General features: G+C 40.1%; 1 protein-coding gene across 2 annotated transcripts; it reads left to right on the top strand.

The window, feature by feature from the left end:
• The first annotated feature begins 463 nt into the window (after positions 1–463).
• LOC134802398 (uncharacterized) lies at positions 464–12,351 on the top strand. Of its 2 annotated transcripts, XM_063775044.1 has the most exons (6): positions 464–726; positions 4,196–4,367; positions 6,677–6,955; positions 7,751–7,913; positions 9,831–9,991; positions 10,880–12,351. In XM_063775044.1, the coding sequence occupies exons 1-6, from the start codon at positions 487–489 to the stop codon at positions 11,005–11,007; spliced, it is 1,143 nt and encodes a 380-aa protein (XP_063631114.1). In that variant the 5' UTR covers positions 464–486; the 3' UTR covers positions 11,008–12,351. The 2 variants fall into 2 exon arrangements, with proteins under 2 accessions (XP_063631114.1, XP_063631115.1); XM_063775045.1 differs by lacking the exons at positions 9,831–9,991; positions 10,880–12,351 and adding an exon at positions 8,858–9,102 and having other exon boundaries at positions 470–726.
• The last annotated feature ends 8,192 nt before the right edge of the window (positions 12,352–20,543 follow it).

Genomic DNA, 20,543 nt, shown 5'->3' with positions numbered 1-20,543 from the left:
AAGTCAGGTCGTTCAGTGACTGATCCAGGCGGTTTTGTAATTGATCGGTTAACCAATAAATGTTATAGCTAAAGTGTCATTCTATGGAACTTGCTAACTATGTAAACAAACCGCCATATTGAAATTGTTTCTGAATGATGAATTTACTAGTGACTTTTGTTTTACTCGGGTAATTCCGAATGTCGAAAACTGTCGGATAATTCCGAAACTGACTTTTATTATGATGGAATTAAGGGTGATTTTCATCTGAATTTCGGAATTATCCGACATTCGGTAATACCCGAATACACCTGTACATAGTTATCAAGTTCCATAGAATGACACTTTACCCGAAAATGTACAAATTGTTTGTTTATTTTTATTTAAATACCTAAAGATACGGACTTTAGTACTATTATTTATAGGTACAGGATTCTTTTTGGTACAGGTAACATCCCTATTATGCCAACCATACATTTCGCAACAATCACCTCATTCACTCCAACAATGTTGTACCACTGGTACCTACTCGTACCAATTTTAACCATCGAAGCCGGCCACATGGCCTACAACACCTCTGACGTCATCACCACGTACACGGGCCACTCGGACGTACAAGCACCGGTGGAGTTCAGGAAAGGGAACGAGAAGGGGAGGAAGAGTGGGGGGGAGAGGAAGGGGGATAAACTGAAGAGCGAGAGAGAAGAAGAGAAAGAAGCGAATGATTCGGATTATTTGGAGCAGACGGTATTTTTTTTAATTTTCTATATACAATTATACAGTGTGTAAATCCAATACAGGTAATAAATTAAACCTGATATAGAATTATAATAATTATATTGAGAAAATAATTTGACTGATTTATTTGACTGTTATTTTATGTAAGCATTAATACGGCTCAGTTGTATTCAGGATGCCAAAAAAATAAAATAAAATAAAAAAACCTTCCATTTTTAGGGTTTCGTACCTCAACAGGAAAAAACGGAACCCTTATAGGATCATTCGTGCGTCTGTCTGTCTGTCCGACCATTCCCCCCATTTATCTCCAAAACTTACTGGGTCTAAAATTTCCAAAAAAATACACAAAATAGTTCTTTACCTATAGATGACGGGAAAACCTATTAGAAATGTGCAGTCAAGCGTGAGTCGGACTTATGTACGGAACCCTTGGAACGCGAGTCCGACTCGCACTTGACCGGTTTTTTTAAGTATAAAAAAAACTACTAAGGTGTAGGGGGGCCATTTCGACTACGGGATAATTTCAACTAATCGAAATATCTTCCATGTTTTACATTAATAACTAGAGTCACACACAACACATCTTTTTCGCTGTCTGGACATATATGCAGCATGGGTTCAGAAAAGGCCGCTCTGTCAACACAAACCTTCTCTCGCTCGTCAACCACGTCTCGGATAAACTGGACGAAGGATGCCAAGTTGACGTTGCATACCTTGATTTCAGAAAAGCGTTTGACCAGGTTGACAACGATATCCTTTTAGAGAAGCTCTCCGCGATAGGTTTTGACCCATTACTCCTAAAATTATTTGCCAGCTACCTGAAAGATCGCAAACAATTCGTCAGGCTTGGTTGCTTCGACTCCGATCCGTACCCAACGAGATCTGGTGTTAGTCAGGGATCCTTGCTAGGGCCCTTTCTCTTCTCTATTATGGTGAATGATCTTTCGAGCTGTCTGGTTGATGGTAAACTTCTAATATATGCTGACGACATAAAAGTCGTGGTTGATATCAAAACCCCGTCAGATTGCCAATACATGCAGCGTAACCTGGATGCGATATATCGGTGGAGTGTTCAAAACCGCCTTTCTCTTAATGTGGCTAAGTGCCATGTCATGAGTTTCACTAGGGCTAAGCAAGGAATACTGTCGAACTACCTCATTGATTGCGAGTCTTTATCCCGCACCCATTCTATGAAGGACCTGGGGGTGCTCTTTGATCCAGGTCTTACTTTTCATGACCATATGCGGTCTCTGGTTACGGAAGGGTTTAAGCGCTTGGGGTTTGTTACACGTATCTGCAAAGACTTTACGCATGTAGGTGTCTTTAAAGTTTTGTACTCTGCTCTGGTACGATCCAAACTGGAAGCAAGCTCGTGCGTGTGGAGTCCTTACGAGACAACCTACATGCTAATGCTGGAGAAGGTTCAGAAACGTTTTCTGCGTACTCTCTTCAGGAAACTGTACGGGTACTATCCTTTTATGTATCCGACAGCCTACCTGCAGGGCACGCTAGGATACAACGCACTAGTGACGCGCAGACTGTTCGACCAGCTGATAACCGTGCTTCGTATCCTGCGTGGGTGCCTGGACTGCCCCGAGTTAGTTGGCGAGGCGTGTCGACTATTTGTCCCGGACGAGCGTACCCGGTTTCGTGCTGACCGGCTGCGTCTCTTCGCGATCCCGCCTGCCCGCACGGTCTCGCGGCGCAACTCGCCCGTTTGCCGAGCGCTGAACACGCTCAATAAGCTCGGTGCTGTGCAACACTCCTGCGATTTGTTTGCGGACGGCTGGACGGTTATTGAGAAAGATTGTTTGAAAATATGCGAGTTACTAACCAAATGATTTAAATGTTTAAATTCGATGTATTGTATGACATGATCTGTATGTAATCGTTTTGTTTTAGTATTATTTATAATTGAACTTAGGTATAAGAAATGTAATGACTTAGGCTAGTCCTGTAAAATTGCATTTTGCGTTAATAAATTGAAATTGAAAATTGAAATTGAAATATGGCACTCTGGTTAATTAATAATGTAAAACATGGAAGATATTTCGATAAGTTGAAAATACCTCGCAGTCAAAATTAACCCGCTACACCTGATTACCAGTCCGCCGGAATCGGCCTGTCAGTTAGAACAAAAAGTTGACAGTTCCGAACAACTGACAGGCAGATACCATCCGGCGGACTGTTAATCAGTGGGCCCCTTTAAGTTAAAAGCCCGAAATGCATTTAGTTAATAAATTGGTTTGACCGCCACAATCTAATGGCAAACTTGGCACCACTTTAGACAGTAACTTAATGGTGACAGGAAATTGGCCACTTCTTGAATGGTCTTGGTTAAATAATAGTTAATATATATATGGGAGACCGAGCTTTGCTCGGAAAACATATAAAAACTCAAAAATGCGCGTTTTCCCAGAGATACGAGTAAGTCCTAGCTAGATCAATTTATCGTCCCCGAAAACCTCCAAAATCGAAAATTTCATCGAAATCGTTAGAGCCGTTTCCGAGATCCCCGAAATATATAATTAAACAAGAATTGCTCGTTTAAAGGTATTAGATTTCAAAATTTACCACTAGCGTGTGGTTCGAAAAGTGGAATCATGAGCTCTACGAGGGCTTAACGCACGTTTGCCACCGAGCGAAACACAATTTTTTTGACCACACCAACCAGAGGAAAATTGTTACAAATCAAATACAAATGAACGGTATCAAATATTCAAAATCATCACTTGAAAATCAATTCTACCAGCCAATATAGGTAGTAGAGAATTTACCTGCTATTTCGACAAAAAAAAATTAAATGGCAAATATTTGCGGAAAAACCTACATTTTCAGAAAAAAAAACACTCTTGCAAATGAGGAGTTAAGGACAGGTGTCAATTTTAGCATTTCGGCATCATATGTATTGTATGTGTTTGTATATGTATTGTATGGTGATTCGGAGGTTCCGGGGCAAACTGCCGAATCCGACACAAGAGCAGCCGATGCAACAGAGCCACGCCGTTTTATTGACTAAATAGTGTTAGATTTTAACCCTTTACCAGGCGAAGGGATATATATTTCCCACGTACGACACTTCAAACATGTGTTCTATTTTCAATGAGTAAAACTGAGATTCGATTGTCATTTTTGAACTGTCAGCCTGGTAAATGGTTAATTAAGGTTATAAAATACATTATGTATGTTAGTCTGTAAGGTATTTGTAATATGGGCCTTGTTGCCTGATTTAAATGTCTAAATAAATAAATATACATTTTAACCATATCTTGTTGTTGATGGTCAAATCGTTTGTCACTAGACTCGCAAGTTTCGCGCGGAGCGCCATATCTTTAAATTTTTAATTAATTTCCTGGATTTACGCCCCCAGTTAACATTCACAAAATTTCCAAAATTTCTGGAAACTTGCATGTGAAGTTTCTTCCACTTAAAAAGTTCTCGTTCAGATTAGAGATTAGACAGTGTTGCCTGTTTTCAGACCGCCGCCACCGAAGCTGGCAACGACGTAGTCTTCATACCATCAGGCAACAGCGATGCCCAAAGTTTCAGAAGGGCCGAGGGGGCGAGAAGAGACGAGTATTCTGTGAAGGACATGATGGAACGCGTCGCGGTTGGAGACGTCATTAATGAGCGGTATAAGACGGAGACGGGTAATTATGTCCTTTATAAAGGACGTCTTAAATAAATATGTACTTTTTAAAGAACATGTTCGAACTCGTCGCTGTGGTGCGGGGAAATGATGTGCGGTATAAGACGGACTAGGGAATCATTTTAGAATATTATGACCTTTATAAAAGACATACATTAGAAAGCCATTATCGAATGGGCATGCATATAATAGCGGTAGCGGTATCAACGAGCAGTAGAAATCCCATATAGGTAATTTTGAGGTTAATCCTTTATAAAGGATAGATGGATGGAAGATGGAAGCGATGCTCAAAGTTTCAGAAGGGCCGAGGGGGCTAGAAGAGACGAGTATTCTGTGAAGGACATGATGGAACGCGTCGCTGTGGGAGACGTCATTAATGAGCGGTATAAGACGGAGACAGGTAATTATATAGAACATGTCCTTTATAAAGGACAGGTGGATGGAAGATGGATGCGATGCTCAAAGTTTCAGAAGGGCCGAGGGGGCTAGAAGAGAAGAGTAATCTGTGAAGGACATGATGGAACGCGTCGCGGTTGGAGACGTCATTAATGAGCGGTATAAGACGGAGACAGGTAATTATATAGAACATGACCTTTAACATGAAAGAAGAAGACGAACACTAAAAGAAGAAGGTCAGCTCCTGGTAGCAGAGAGAAAAAAATTTCGCAAGATCCTGGGACCTATTCAGAGAGATGACGGCACCTGAAGGATCCGGAAAAATGCCGAGATCGAGGAGTTAGTGGCCGAACCCAATATCGTCGGCGAAACGAAAGCGCACAGACTTCGCTGGTTCCGTCACCTACTCAGAATGGGAGAGGATCGGGCTGTCAAGAAGGCGTTCTTGGGACAACCAACTGGTAGCCGTCCGGTGGGTCGGCCCAGGTATCGCTGGGAAGACAGTGTGGCGGCGGATCTGCTTCAGCTTTGCGTCAGTAACTGGCAGGAAGTTGCGCAGGATCGGGACAGGTGGCACGCTCTCGTTTCGGAGGCCAAGATCCTCTTTGGATCGCTGAGCCAAAATAGTTAGTTAGTTAGTTAGTTATGTCCTTTATAAAGGACAGATGGATGCGATGCTCAAAGTTTCAGAAGGGCCGAGGGGGCTAGAAGAGACGAGTACTCTGTGAAGGACATGATGGAACGCGTCGCGGTTGGAGACGTCATTAATGAGCGGTATAAGACGGAGACAGGTAATTATATAGAACATGTCCTTTATAAAGGACAGATGGATGGAAGATGGATGCGATGATCAAAGTTTCAGAAGGGCCGAGGGGGCCAGAAGAGACGAGTACTCTGTGAAGGACATGATGGAACGCGTCGCTGTGGGAGATGTCATTAATGAGCGGTATAAGACGGAGACAGGTAATCATTTAGAATAAGTCCTTTATAAAAGATATACATTAGAAAGCCATTATCGAATGGGCAATTGGGCATGAATATAATAGGTGGCGTTATCAACGAGCGGTAGAAATCCGAGATTGGTAATTTTGAGTTATGTCCTTTATAAAGGACAGATGAATGGAAGATGGACGAGTATTCTGTTAAGGACATGGTGGAACGAGTCGCTGATACGTTATGATGATGATGATCCATCCGGCCGATTTCGACCAAGACGACCACTTCGACTCCTAGTTAGCTCGGCGCTCGTGCGCCCGAATATGGCTGACGTAGTCGATCTTTGAGGTGAACCCGCGCACATTGAGGGCACGTGAGAACACCAGCCACGTAGTGGTAGGAATGGAAGCAGGCTGGCGTGCTTTCAGCTCAACTTTACGTTTAGGATATAAGTTATACTTATAAACGAGTGGTATAAGACGGAGACGGGTAATTTGGTCCTTTATAAAGGACGTCCTTGACGATAGTGGACTACCGCTTTTCTTGTTATTGGAAAAGAAAAGCATTAAATTTGACCGCAATCTCACCTCCTTCAATCTACAAAAATAATCGTTATTTTCCTCTCTGGATATCAACATTATATAAATTATTTTTATGCGATTTGAGTAGTAAGAGAGATGGTGCTGCTATTGATTGATATAACTAGGGAACAACTAAAATTAATAACAACCGAATTTAAACTGTTGTGAGACGTACCTACAAACATTGAATAATTTTATGGTTTAGACCAAGCTTTCCAATGTGGCCCGCGGAAGCCAGGCTCCAGGTGTTCAGCCCTAACAGCAGCAATCAGATACACCCCCCCCCCCCCCCATTCTGATGCGCAATATGGCCCTCAGGTAAAACAGGACTCACTTGTTAGAACTCACACTTGTATCACTTGTAAAATTATTCAATTAATAATATCATTAATTTCAGAACCACCCGAAGGCGGCGTAGTCTTCAAACCGGGAAAGAACGACGAAAGAACAGAAGAAAAGATAAAACACGAGATGGACGACGAGAGGATAGAACAGGCCGTCAAAGAGTACAAGGAAGTCTACGAGAATCCCATGGACTGCGAGAATTTAGACTGCGAGAATGTGCTGGAGGCCGTCTGTGGAGTGAAGCTGGAGAATAAGAGGCCGAAGTATAGGCTTTTTAAGAATGAGTGCTTTTTTAGGAAGGTTAATTGTGGGCTTCGGTATGACTATAATAGTGAGTTTTTTTGGCGACCTATACAGACATATTCGAACAATGAGATACGTCAAATACTAGATATTGAAACGATATGGATCGGATATGTCAGTGTCAAACAAGTGTCAAAATTGACGTTTCTTCAAACAAAAACGTCACTTTTGACACTTACATATCCGATCCATATCGTTGAAATATCTAGTATTTGACGTATCTCATTGTTCTAATACTGCTGATATAGGTATTAAGAATTAAAATTGTATTAAGTAGTAACGCCTGCAAACGGTACCACAAAACTTTATATAGGAAAATATGACCATTTCATCATGGTGAAAAAAATCCCATAAAGGATGACTCATTCGAGACCAGGCCGTGCCCGGGCCGAGGCGTCCGACATGTCATTTTCTATTACGTGGTGCCATAGCACCACATAAATATACATAGCTATTCATAAATAGAAAACGACGCGCCGGAAGCTACGGCCCGGCCCCGGCCCGGTCTAGCTTGAGTCAACCTTAATGCAAACATTCGATCCTCAGAATAAACCTGATCGAATACCGATTTTTGAATAAACGAAATAATTGAATAATTTTACGGTTTAGACTCACTTGTTTTAAGTCACTCGCGCGACATGTTTCGGAGAGCCTAGGTCTCCTTTCTCAAGCACTGACAGTGCGAGCAGCGTAAAATAATTCAATGTTAGTATGTCTCACAACAGTTTAAATTCGATTGAAACGAAATAATATAACGGTTTTGGAACGATATTAACAGAGATTTCTATAAAATCTAAGGCAACCATTTAATGCCATATTCCAGGGTACAGAACAGTGTCAATAGATCAATGCGACGGAGTAGGCAGCCACCTGCCTCCTCAGGAGCACGCTGGCTGGCTGCAGTACCAGCCCAGACCCTTGCCAAGAAGTCAGCCAAGTGGAGGTGGTGGTGGTCAGAGCAGCGGGCGAAGAAGCGCTTCTAGACGGTAATTTACCTTTTAGGCAGGGACTTCCCCCCTCACTCAGGAGCATACTGGCTGGCTGCAGTACCAGCGCAGGTCTTTGCCAAGGAGTCAGCCAAGTGGAGGTGGTCAGAGCAGCGGGCGAAGAAGCGCTTCTAGACGGTAATTTACCTTTTAGGCAGGGTCTTCCCCCCTCTCGCAGGAGCTTACTAGCTGGCTGCAGTACACAGCAGCGGGCGACGAAGCGCTTCCAGACTGTACCTTACCTAAAAGCTGATATCCTATAGCTATATCCTAGATATTAAAACGACTGTCCGAAATCGAAATAAATGAGATTCTAGATTTCTGCAATTAGGCGCACAGCATTAAGTAAAAAATTACTGACGCTAGAGACAGGGCCGGGATTGGGCCCGGGCCGGAGCTACCGGCGCTTCATTTTCTATGGAAAGCACCGATCAGCCGTCATAGAAAATGACATGTCGGACGCCTCGGCCTGGGCCTGCCTCGGTCTGGGCCTGTCTCGGTCTAACGTCATACTTAAGTCATTTAAAAAAACGGCAATGTTTATTATTTCGACGAAAAAGTGTATGTTTGACAGTTTTTATGGTAAAGCGCAATTTATGGACGCACACCGCACCCCAACATCTTCCTCTTCCTTTATTTCTTTTGCCACGGTTCATGGGAAATTGGGGTCCACTTGGCAACTAATCCCGAGAATTGGCGTAGGCACTAGTTTTTATGAAAGCGACTGCCATTTGACCTTCCAACCCAGAGGGGAAACTAGGCCTTCTTGGGATTAGTCCGGTTTCCTCACGATGTTTGAACCCGCGACCTCTGGATTGAAAGTCGCACGCTCTTACCGTTAGGCCACCAGCGTTTCGCAGACCGCGCCACCTGGCGTGAAAAAATTTCAGTTTTCCTCCTAATTCAAGTCAACTAGGAAAACCCATTTGTATATTTTGTTCCAGAGACTATGACGAAATCAAAAACATACCGACAAGAAAATACAATCAAAGAAAATTGGAAAGATGGCCGAATGGCTTCAAACATGATCTTATTGCAAGCCAAGCTCAATACAAATCCAAAATGATGCAATACTTATCAAGAGCATTAGGGTCTAGAACGGGTTAGGGGGGAAGGGAGGGGAAGGAAATATTGTGACGAAGAAAATGGAAGCACTGAATATTAATAAATACATTTGTTATCACATTCGTTACAAGTTATTATATGTACTTGTATATCCTTGTATTTCACGGGCCTATAAATCCCGGTCTTTTGATAGGATTGCGTGGGAATATAGATCCAATACGTAGAGGCTCCTTGGACAGCTTTAATGTCATGTAGAACGCCTACTGGAACCCGTTCACAGGTGCAACAATAAACACCCATGAACCGGTCGCAGCAAGCATTGGGACTATTGTAGAAAAAGTGAACAGTATACCGGTCTATGGATTGAAGTTTGGGTGGACAATGAGACTGGGATATTGCAAAGACGTCCGGGCAACTGCCATAACTAGTTTATAATGCATTGAAAAACGTGTATAATTATGTGTAAACGTTTATAATCTAAATGACAAATTACATAATTATACAAAAGTTATTTGTATAACAAGAGAGCAAATTCGATATTTCTTCAAGTGCTTGTTTTTTGAGTTACTTTTCTTAACTAATTTTGCTAATACAAAGGAATTATTTTTAGGGTTCCGTACCTAAAGGGTAAAAACGGGACCCTATTACTAAGACTCCACTGTCCGTCTGTCACCAGGCTGTATCTCATGAACCGTGATAGCTAGACAGTTGAAATTTTCACAGATGATTTCTGTTGCCGCTAAGACAACAAAGTATAAATATAAATAAAATAAATATTTAAGTGGTAACCCTTCGTGCGCGAGTCCGACTCGCACTTGGCCGGTTTTTTGAATAACGAATCCAATTCCCCAGAGCCATGACAGCAAACACCAACGGTCTCCCCTGCGACCACTTCTGCCCTGTCCGCTGTCCGGAGGTGTACGCGCCTGTCTGCGCGTACACGTATCCGCAGCGAGCACGCGTGTTCCAAAACCACTGTCTGCTAGACCTACAGTCGTGTAATGATGGTTCAGGTATGTTCTCGCTCTCGCTCACAGTTTATCCTTCTCTTCTGCCTGTCTCAATTATTACGTAAGAGGATTTAGGGGGGACGGGGTCGAACATATCTTTTTTTGAAGTGAAAACATCTTTAGCGGCGCTGTGCACTTTTTGTGATGGAGAAGAAATGTTAAACTCGCGACAGCGTAAGACGTCAGACGGACACGTGACCTGATCCAAAAACTGTTACAATGTCATTGAGTTTTCACTTCAGCCGGCACTCCCGGCACCCATTGTTTTATTTCTTACATAGGGAAAGGAGGGGGCCAAAACTAGCAAATATCATCTTACGTAATAAATGAATGGCGCCTAAAGGTGTACACGCGCAGAAACGTCTGTGAACGATACAGACATCGATTGGCATAAACAGACGTTTCTGCTTAACCACCATAAGGCACATTTAATTAATATGCTCCATATGGTGGAAATATTCACTGTTCTCGAGTGAAGTCTCGGTAGCGGTAAATTTTTCTACTTTTAAGAGTTCCGTACCCAAAGGGTAAAAACGTGACCCAATAGTAATAACTAAGACTCTGCTGTCCGTCTGTCTGTCTGTCTGTCTGTCTGTCTGTCTGCCTGTCTGTCTGTCTGTCTGTCCGTCTGTCCGTCTGTCTGTCACCAGGCTGTATCTCATGAACCGTGATAGCTAGGCAGTTGAAATTTTCACAGATGATGTATTTATATTGCCGCTATAACAACAAATACTAAAAACATAAATATTTAAGTGGAGCTCCCATATAACAAATATGATTTTTTTGCCGTTTTTTGTGTAATGGTACGGAACCCTTCGTGCGCGAGTCCGACTCGCACTTGACTGGTTCTTAAATAATTTCTAAGCTCCTAAATTTTGTTTTTTTTTTCAGTTTGGCAAGAACGTGCGCTATCAGAGTGCGCGGGCGACGTGCGCGCGGAGGTGCACGAGAGAGCGGCCTTCATCGGCTGGATGCAGCGCATGGGCATCCTCGATAAAAAGGGACATCTTGTCATGTGACCACTTTCTCTCTCTCTCTCTCGATCTCTCTCTCTGTCTTTGTCTCTGGACCGAGCTATTTCCGAGTGCGCGGGTGACTAGCGCGCCGAGGTGAAGCATCCATTGGATGGATGCAGCGGATGGGCATCCTCGATAAAAAGGGACATCTTGTCATGTGACCACTTTCTCTCTCTCTCTCTCTCTCTCTCGCTCGCTCTCTCTGTCTTTGTCTCTGGACTGAGTTATTTCCGAGTGCGCGGGTGACTAGCGCGCCGAGGTGAAGCATCCATTGGATGGATGCAGCGGATGGGCATCCTCGATAAAAAGGGACATCTTGTCATGTGACCACTTTCTCTCTCTCTCTCTCTCCCTCTCGCTCGCTCTCTCTGTCTTTGTCTCTGGACCGAGTTATTTCCGAGTGCGCGGGTGACTAGCGCGCCGAGGTGAAGCATCCATTGGATGGATGCAGCGGATGGGCATCCTCGATAAAAAGGGACATCTTGTCATGTGACCACTTTCTCTCTCTCTCTCTCTCCCTCTCGCTCGCTCTCTCTGTCTTTGTCTCTGGACCGAGTTATTTCCGAGTGCGCGGGTGACTAGCGCGCCGAGGTGAAGCATCCATTGGATGGATGCAGCGGATGGGCATCCTCGATAAGAAGGGACATCTTGTCCAGTGATACGTTCTAGGCCACGTCTTCAATCAATGCCATAGAGCTTTAAAATAAATTATATAATAATAATAGGGTAATTCGCCAGCGACTGGCCACTTTCAGTAACTGGTCGCCCTAAACTAAAAATGAATTCTATTCACCTTTAAACAGAATTAATTTTAGTACATATAAGGTTTCAATAACTGGCCACCTTATACTAAAATGAATTCTATTTATAGGTGAATAGAATTCATTTTTGGTTTGGGGTGGCCAATTATTGGAGAATTACCTAATGTGTTTAGGTATATGTATCTTTTATTATTATTTTGTGTTTTTAAATTTGACTTTTATTATTCATAATAAAATGCTCACCTACGACCCAAGATAAATAAAAAAAATCATAATAATTCAGCCTATATACGTCCCACTGCTGAGCACAGGCCTCCTCTCACACGCGAGAGGGCTTGGGCTATAGTCCCCACGCTAGCCCAATACGGATTGGGGACTTCACATGCACCTTTGAATTTCTTCGCAGATGTATGCAGGTTTCCTCACGATGTTTTTCTTCACCTAAAAGCTAGTGGTAAATACGAGTATCAAATGATATTTCGCACATTAAGATCCGAAAAACTCATTGGTACGAGCCAGGATTTGAACCCGTGACCTCCGGATTGAAAGTCGGACGACATATCCACTCGGCCACCACCGCTTTGAAAAGTAAAGAAATTACCTATAATTGATTTTTAAAATAAATTTAGAGTCACATGACACATGAGGATGACAGGAAAACCTATTAGAAATGTGCAGTCAAGCGTGAGTCGGACTTAATTACTTAATTTTCGTTCCGACCCCTACTGGTTTTTTAAAGACATTTCATTCACATTCCACATAAAAAAATACATTGTTAAAATTGAGTAAGGTAATGTCCCTTGGAACGCGAGTCCGACTTGCACTTGACCGTTTTTTTTTATTTACTTCCATTAAGATTCCATTATTATATAAGACATGTAAAGTCTCTAAAGCAAATCGGTGGCACGATTTTTATTAAATTTCACATCTCTTCCACAAGAAATAACTACCTAGGTAGTTTCAGACCTAATGCACTAGTGTTCTAAGCTCGGGCTAGACTAGCTTAAAAGCCTCTAAAAGCACTGTCAATCTAGAATTAACGGCTTCCCTAGAGCGGAATTCAGACTTTAAAAACATGCTATTGATTTGATACTTAACTATTATTAAAAATTTGTAGGACATAACACACAAATTGCGGGCTAAATGTTTTAAAATCGATACAATCATAAGTTATACAGGGTTTTTGTTATCTATTTTTTTAAACTCTACCTATGTTACTTAATATCAGGATTTTTTTAAATCTCTACCTATGTAACTTAGTCATAGATATGTACCTATGTATAATTTAAGATTCTAGAGATAGTTCGAAAAGTGTATATGTTACTGTAAAAGCCCGAAGTACGGCAAAACCTAGGATTTACCGGTAAATCCTAGTTTGTACCGATGTCGATCGGTAAAAGCCCGAAATGTTAAATCTTACTAGTTTACTTCGGGCTTTTACCAACACCGATATGGTAAATCCTACGTCTTACCACGGCGACTGGTAACGTTTGAATCATGCACTGATTCTCAACCCCTCCCGCTCAAACCCCCGTACACCGCACCGCATGCGCCGTTTGATCTGCGATCCTCACAGAACCGAACAAAAGTAGGTTAGGCTAGGTTAGAACTGCGACCCTTACAGAAACGAAATGCTACTAGAAAAGTGGGTGGTTTTTACCTCCTTTTCTACATAGTGCACCATCTACCATAATCTTTCATCTGGCCCCAAAGAAGTCGTTTCTTTTTCTTAAAAATTATCATCTAATAATATCAAGAATCAGTGCATGATTCAAACTTTACCGGTCGCCGTGGTAAGACCTAGGATTTACCATATCGGTGTTGGTAAAAGCCCGAAGTAAACTAGTAAGATTTAACATTTCGGGCTTTTACCGCTCGGCATCGGTAAAAACTAGGATTTACCGGTAAATCCTAGGTTTTGCCGTACTTCGGGCTTTTACAGTAACATATATATGTTTATGATACTGACTATGTATTAACAGTATAAGTGTCTTGGCATCCAGCAGCTGTAAACTTATACCTAGTGTTTGTTTGAATAAAGAATAAAGAATCTCTGACCAATCTCTGTGGGGTGAATTTTTAGTCATACTGTGTCCAGTATGCATTTACTATGGGTATGGGGTCAACCCCGAAATCGCGAAAAAAAAATCAGCTGTTCTATAGAAAACCTTGCCTCTGATTCACCGAAATGTATGAGACAGCAGATTTTTCGCGATTTCAGGGTTGGCCTCCTAGCAAAAGTCGTTCAGTATGACCTACCTATATATTCTCCTCTCAGAGTTTGGTCAAACAAAAGAATCCTGTTTAAACATTTTTTTCCAGTAAGTATCGCTCGTTCTTAAGAGGCCCACAGATTAACAGTTCGCCGGACGATATCAGCCTGTCAGTGACACGCAAAAGGTGACAGTTCCGAACAACTGACAGACTGATATCGTCCGGCGAACTGGTAATCTGTGGGGCCCTTTGGGCTTGTTTACACATTGATTATTGTTCAGTTCTTTTTGGAAGCACATGTCATTCCCTTCCTACTCTAACTTTTAAACCGGATGTACAAAATCTTATAATAAAATTGATATTATAACAGGTAGTTGTATTATACAGGGTGGTAACAAAGCCGTCAAAAGGCGAAGCTCAAAAAAGCCGCTAACGAGAATATTCAGGGCGATGAATATTCAGCGTCTATTATCTTATTTAGGGGCCGATTCCACAACCGAGCGATAATATAGCGAGCGACACACTGCCCTATAGTATTTGCATTCCTATTTGCATTATTTGATGACACATTATGACTGACGTTTATAGAGATGTAACTAACCCAAATCGATTGTCACAGCAAGCGATTACTATTGGGTGGCACCTAGACTGAGGTATCGAATTGTGACGTTATGAATTTTTATTTGAGATTTAGGTAAATAAAGCTAGTATTATATGGTTTTCCCGCAAGGTAAATGCATTTAATACAACCGACCGAATAGGTTCGGACCGATCGTTCAGAAATCGATACACTACCTATTCGTAAAATAAATAAAACTAGTTTACGTTTTTTTTAAACGTGTGTTTTACTTTTTTCCGAACATCCATCAACTTTTGGGTTATTTCTACTCAGAATCACGAGGACTATCGATTTAAAAAAAAAAGGGGTCCCAAAACAAAATTACAGTTTTGTAACGCATATTCACATACATTTTGTATGGACCGTTACAAAATTGACACCCAAAATTTGTGTTAGAAACAGGAGACACTTTTTTTCTTTGTCTCATTCAATAGAACTCGTGATTCTGAGTCTAAATAACCCAAAAGTTGATGGTTTTTCGAAAAAAAGTAAATGGTACCATTTTTTCTGAATAAATAAATATTATAGGGACATTCTTACACAAAGTGCCTAAGTCCCACGGTAAGCTCAAGAAGGCTTGTGTTTTGGGTACCCAGACAACGATATATTATATGTAATATACAAATACTTACATAAATACATAGAAAACATCCATGACTTAGGAACAAATATCTATGCTTATCACACAAATAAATGGCCTTACCGGGATTTGAGCCCAGGACCATCGGCTTCACAGGCAAGGTCACTACCTACTAGGCCAGACCGGTCGTCAAAAAAATATATACAATTGAAGGGATGTTTACAAAACAACATAACTGACTACACTGGTTGACACCTGTAACGTTAACAATGTTCTTAAAAAAGTATCAACCTATCTATTATGTTGTTTTTGTAAACATCCCTTCAATTATTTCCACAACAAATTGTCTATCGATGATAAAATGTCTGCCGCCACCAGAATCGGCCGCCCTCCCCTAATGTCAACTTCGTCTTAATTTCTATGTAAAACATCCTACTGATAACAATGGCAACTTTTTACGCGATTTTGCATACAAATGGAGGAATTAGAAAAAAATAAGGGCCTTTAACGGTAAGGAGCTTTGGTAGGTAGGTAGTTGACTAAAGTTTTTTGTTTAACTAACTTTTAAATATTAGTCATAAATATTTCAAAGAGTATACTCTTTGTCTTAATGAATTTAACTTTGGCTACAGAGCAGGCCGAAGAAATAGATATAATACATACATAGTTACATAAAGAGATACGAATAAGTTCAATATTATATGTAATAGTTGGTAATAAGTACATATGTAGTGCTTTTGTTTTCCATCGTATTTTCTCGGAAACGTTCGTATTTGTCATGCTACTTCAGTCAACCTCAGTACTTTTTGTACCGAGACTGACTGAAATAGAAAGACACGTTCGTACGTTACCGTGAAAATACAATGCAAAATAATTATACACTACATCTGTAGAGTCTGTGACACACACTCTTTACACACACACTCTCACACACACACATACACACACACTCACACACAACACTGCCGTCCTAGTCTAAAAGGCAGTTTTTCGACAAAAGCTAGTTTCGAGATAATCGCAAAAAACCAACCCAAACATCTTTCTTGAATTTCTACGAAACGGAAAAACTTTTTCCATTTTTTCTTTTTGTATGTGGTAGGTATATATATGTACTTATTTTAGGTATTTATAGTATGTTTCTAAACAGCTCAGCTTTTTTTAATTTTATAAAAAACACTTTAGATTAGTATTAAGCTTAAAAATGTGTAGGTCGTACTAGTCAAGAAGGCGGTAAACATGCGTTATGCGGCGTTCTAACTTAGTTACGAAGTAGAAACTAGGTAAAAACGCCGTATATGTCACATGCTGCCTTTTTGCTTAGTAACAATGAATAATTCCCACTTGAAATCCTAAGTTAGAAGACCTTATAGCAGCTATTCGGCCTTTTTGGTTAGTATACTAGGAAAAATTAAGATTTTGTCCAGATTTTCGACTAGCGTGCTAGTGTAAAAAAACGTATACCACCAAAAACACTGAATATACGGTTTTATAGATTAGTATTTATGGAAGAAATGGGAATAAAAAATAGACACGTAGTTTAAATGTTTATTTATATACGAACAAAAAACGCCATACTACTAGGCTATTATTAAAAAAACGAGATCCAGCGATTACTTTTTGGATTATAATCTTAATTACCATACAAAATTAACACATAAATTGGGTTATTCCCACTAGTTACCATCAAGTTGTTACCAGTGGTAACTAATGGGATTTGTTTCCCAGTAGTTACCACTGGTAAAAGGTGGGATTTTTTCCCCAGTAGTTACTACAATTTTGTTAGGGTTCAATAAAGCCTTTATTTTTATAGTATTCTACTTATACTGTGTTTATTACTATTTAACTATAACAACTTGATGGTAACTAGTGGGAATAACCCGATTTATATGTTAATTTTGTATGGTAATTAAGATTATAATCCAAAAAGTAATCGCTGGACCTCGTTTTTTTAATAAAAGCTTAGTAGTATAGTGTTTTTTGTTCATATAATAAAAGACATTTAAATTGTACTATAAAAAAATGTTGGTGGTAACTACTAGGGAAAAAATCCCACCATTTACCAGTGGTAACTACTGGAAAAAAACTTCCCAGTAATTACCACAAAACTGAGTTGCTGGTAGCTACTGGGAAGAAAGGTGGGAAATAAATTCCCAGTAGTTACCACTGGTAACAACTTGGTGGTAGATACCTAACTGGTGGGAAAATATGTACAAATTTTTAATGTGTACAGTCTTTCTGATTTTATTTGTATCATAGGCTAGATTTACTCGACTCTACTAATGACATTACATGTACTTCTAATGAGCATGAGCAACGAATCTTAAAAGAGTGCGCAATAAGCTCAGCCGAATTATTACTTCCCATAAAAACGGAGATTCGTACTCATTTTAAAACAACGTGTTGGATTGTAATAAATTGCACATACAATAACATAAGGTATATCTATACCAGTACCTAATTAGTTTATATTCCAACAAAACTAATGAAATAGAGGAAAAATAAGTTTTGTATGAAAAACTTATATTCGCTGTATTTTTTTAAGTATGGTATCTGAAGCTACACATTAATTACAGGCATAGATATACCTTATCCTTTAGTGAGTACAAAGTTTTAGAGCAATCTACCTAATCGTTTTAAAATGAGAGCGTAACTACGTTTGTATGGAGATCCCAGCTTGCTGCTGACTTAAATCTTAGCAACCATCTATCTTTGTAGGTGACCAGTTTTCGCATACACGTAACTCACAATAATACATAATGTTTTACCGAATTCGTGGCATCTCTAATAGTTATTTTAGTTTGTTATCAATAGGCATCGAATCATCGAGAGTTTCATCACACGGTAAGACGTTAGCGAGTTGTGTAGTCTACATTAGCAATAAAATTAAACTCGTATTAATTCCTGCACATACTCTGTCATTTATTTAATTCTAAAACGCATTTTAGCGGTTGTACCTAATTAAAAATCAGATTCAAATTTTAATAAAATTATTTTTCTATAGATTACAATCTCATAGCTTTTACTATTTTAACATACAACTATTACCTAATACACAAACATACCAACTTATTTTAAGATACATATTGTTTTTTTATAAAACCCACTTAGGTATTTAATGGCTTAATATATATATAACTCTCAGTTGGTTTTTGGATGGACCCAGGTTCCATACAAAGATGCCCATGGTCCTTTGTCCTGGTTATCTAAATACTTAGGTGGAAAATGTTATTCTGTCCATAAGAATTCTCATTAAATTTCCCTTTAAAACATTTTTCAATAAGATTTAAACTCTTTGTAATGTCAAATACCTACTTGGCTTATAGGGAATTAAACCCGATACAATTAGCTCTAATATAAATTTTATTTTATTTAAATAAAAGCAGTCAAACCGTCGAATGAAAAAATAAAACTTAAACAACGTTTGCTGTAGAAAAGTACGTATGAACAATTTCATCATCACAAACTACGCTAGAAAGACGTATTTGCTGTCGAGCGTAAGTATTTGCGAGGCAATTTTAACGTATATACCTTGATAAAAATGATAATACTCGAAGGTACTGATTGTAAACACTACATATTATTGATAACATATGATGGTAATGCAATAATAAAGTATTTTTCTTACTTTGGCGTTCGGTCAATATTTCGCGCGCAAAATGCCACCTCCGCTCGCATACCGGCAGCCACAAGCCTGCGCTTGCGGCTGACGGCTTTTACTTAGCATAAGGGTGTCTTTCGGCGCGCGGGGAGCATGACGAAGGTTGGAGCATATACTGCGTTATAGACTAGTAAGACGCACTTTCAACCATTATAAAAGTTTGTTTGCGTTTAATACGACGTCCATACAAAATAAGAAGAACGTATAACATTTATACGTTTCTAAAGACTATTATGGTGACGTAAAAAAGTTAAGTGATACTAGGCTTAAATGACGTATGAGACATTAAAACAAAAAAAAAATACTATACGATTTTTTAGACTAGTATCAGATCTAAAATTTTGCTAAAGATCCTAATCTTAAAGCGCGTATAGCGTGTTTAACGTATTTTTAGCCTAGTTTTTGGCTTATACGTTATTTTAGGCTAGACGTGGTGGATAAGATTTTACGCAAACCAGAGCGTAAAAAAACGTATAGCTGCATATACGTTGTTTTAGCCTGGCTTTGTCAAATAGTCGCTTTTTAGACTAGGAACGCTTAGAAAATTAGTGCAAATACGGTCTTTTTACGATATTTTTCTCGAAAACTAAGCCACTTATCGGAAAACGGGCCAAAGTGGTCGATGCATCCCGATCACTACATTACGAATATCACAAAAAGTCAATTTTGGCAAAATGTCGAAAAACTGCCTTTTAGCTTAGGAGGGCAGAACAGACAGACTCTTTATGGGGAAACATCGATAATTGAATTTATCGATATAGGAACTCCCTACCTGTCATTAAATTTGAACCCTAGAGTCCGATGTCTGATAATAATGTAATACGTCGCGTCGGTATGACGGATGCGAAAATACGCACGTAGTTAAAGAGCCAAGTTCTTGATAAATAGGCGACAACGTGCCAACGTCTTTGTTCTACGGAACACTTTTCACTGGCGATACACACAGCTGTAAAGAATACGAGGCAATACCAATGAATTGATTATTTTATTAAAAAAAACATACAACTGAATTGATAACCTCCTCCTTTTGAGATTTGGAAGTCGGTTAAAAAGGTAGAAGGCTATTCGACCAAGCCTGGTTCCTTAAAGGTTCCGTCACACAGGCGCGTTTTACACTCACATCCCGCCCGGAAAACGCGCCTGTGTGACGAAGTCTTTAGATAGCAGAATTTGTCGCAGAAAGCAAACCGGGACTGGAACCTCAAGTGGCATGAGCTTTCTCTGCCAAAAATGTGGGAGGTCGTGCCGCTCACGCATCGGCCTCCACAGTCACCAAACCCGTTGTCTAAACAGCAATGCATAAATCGTCTGCAATAGACGGAAAGGCCTGTGATGATGATTATTTTAAACGTAATTATTATCGACTAAATACATCAAATAATAAAGGAATTAAAACTATAGGGCCGATTATATAAAGTTTATACCCTCTGACTTAAACTTTCATTACACATTATTATGAACCATACTTTTTACCGTTAAACTCAAATGTTTTAGTCACTAGCGCGACATGTTTCGTAGAGTCTAGGCGGCTTAGCACGGTCGCGTTTTTATCCCTTGTCACCATGCCTGTCACGTTCTAACAAGTATGTAAGTGCGATAGGGACGCGCATAGTGATAGTCGATAAAAATGGAACCGTGCTGAGCCCGTAGGTCTCCATTTCAAGCACTGAACAGTTAGCTTAACATTATTATGATTTAGAACGGGAT

Source organism: Cydia splendana, chromosome 24 (genome assembly GCF_910591565.1).
Source record: "Cydia splendana chromosome 24, ilCydSple1.2, whole genome shotgun sequence".
NCBI classification, from domain to species: domain Eukaryota; kingdom Metazoa; phylum Arthropoda; class Insecta; order Lepidoptera; family Tortricidae; genus Cydia; species Cydia splendana.
This window is presented reverse-complemented; position numbering and strand designations above follow the sequence as displayed.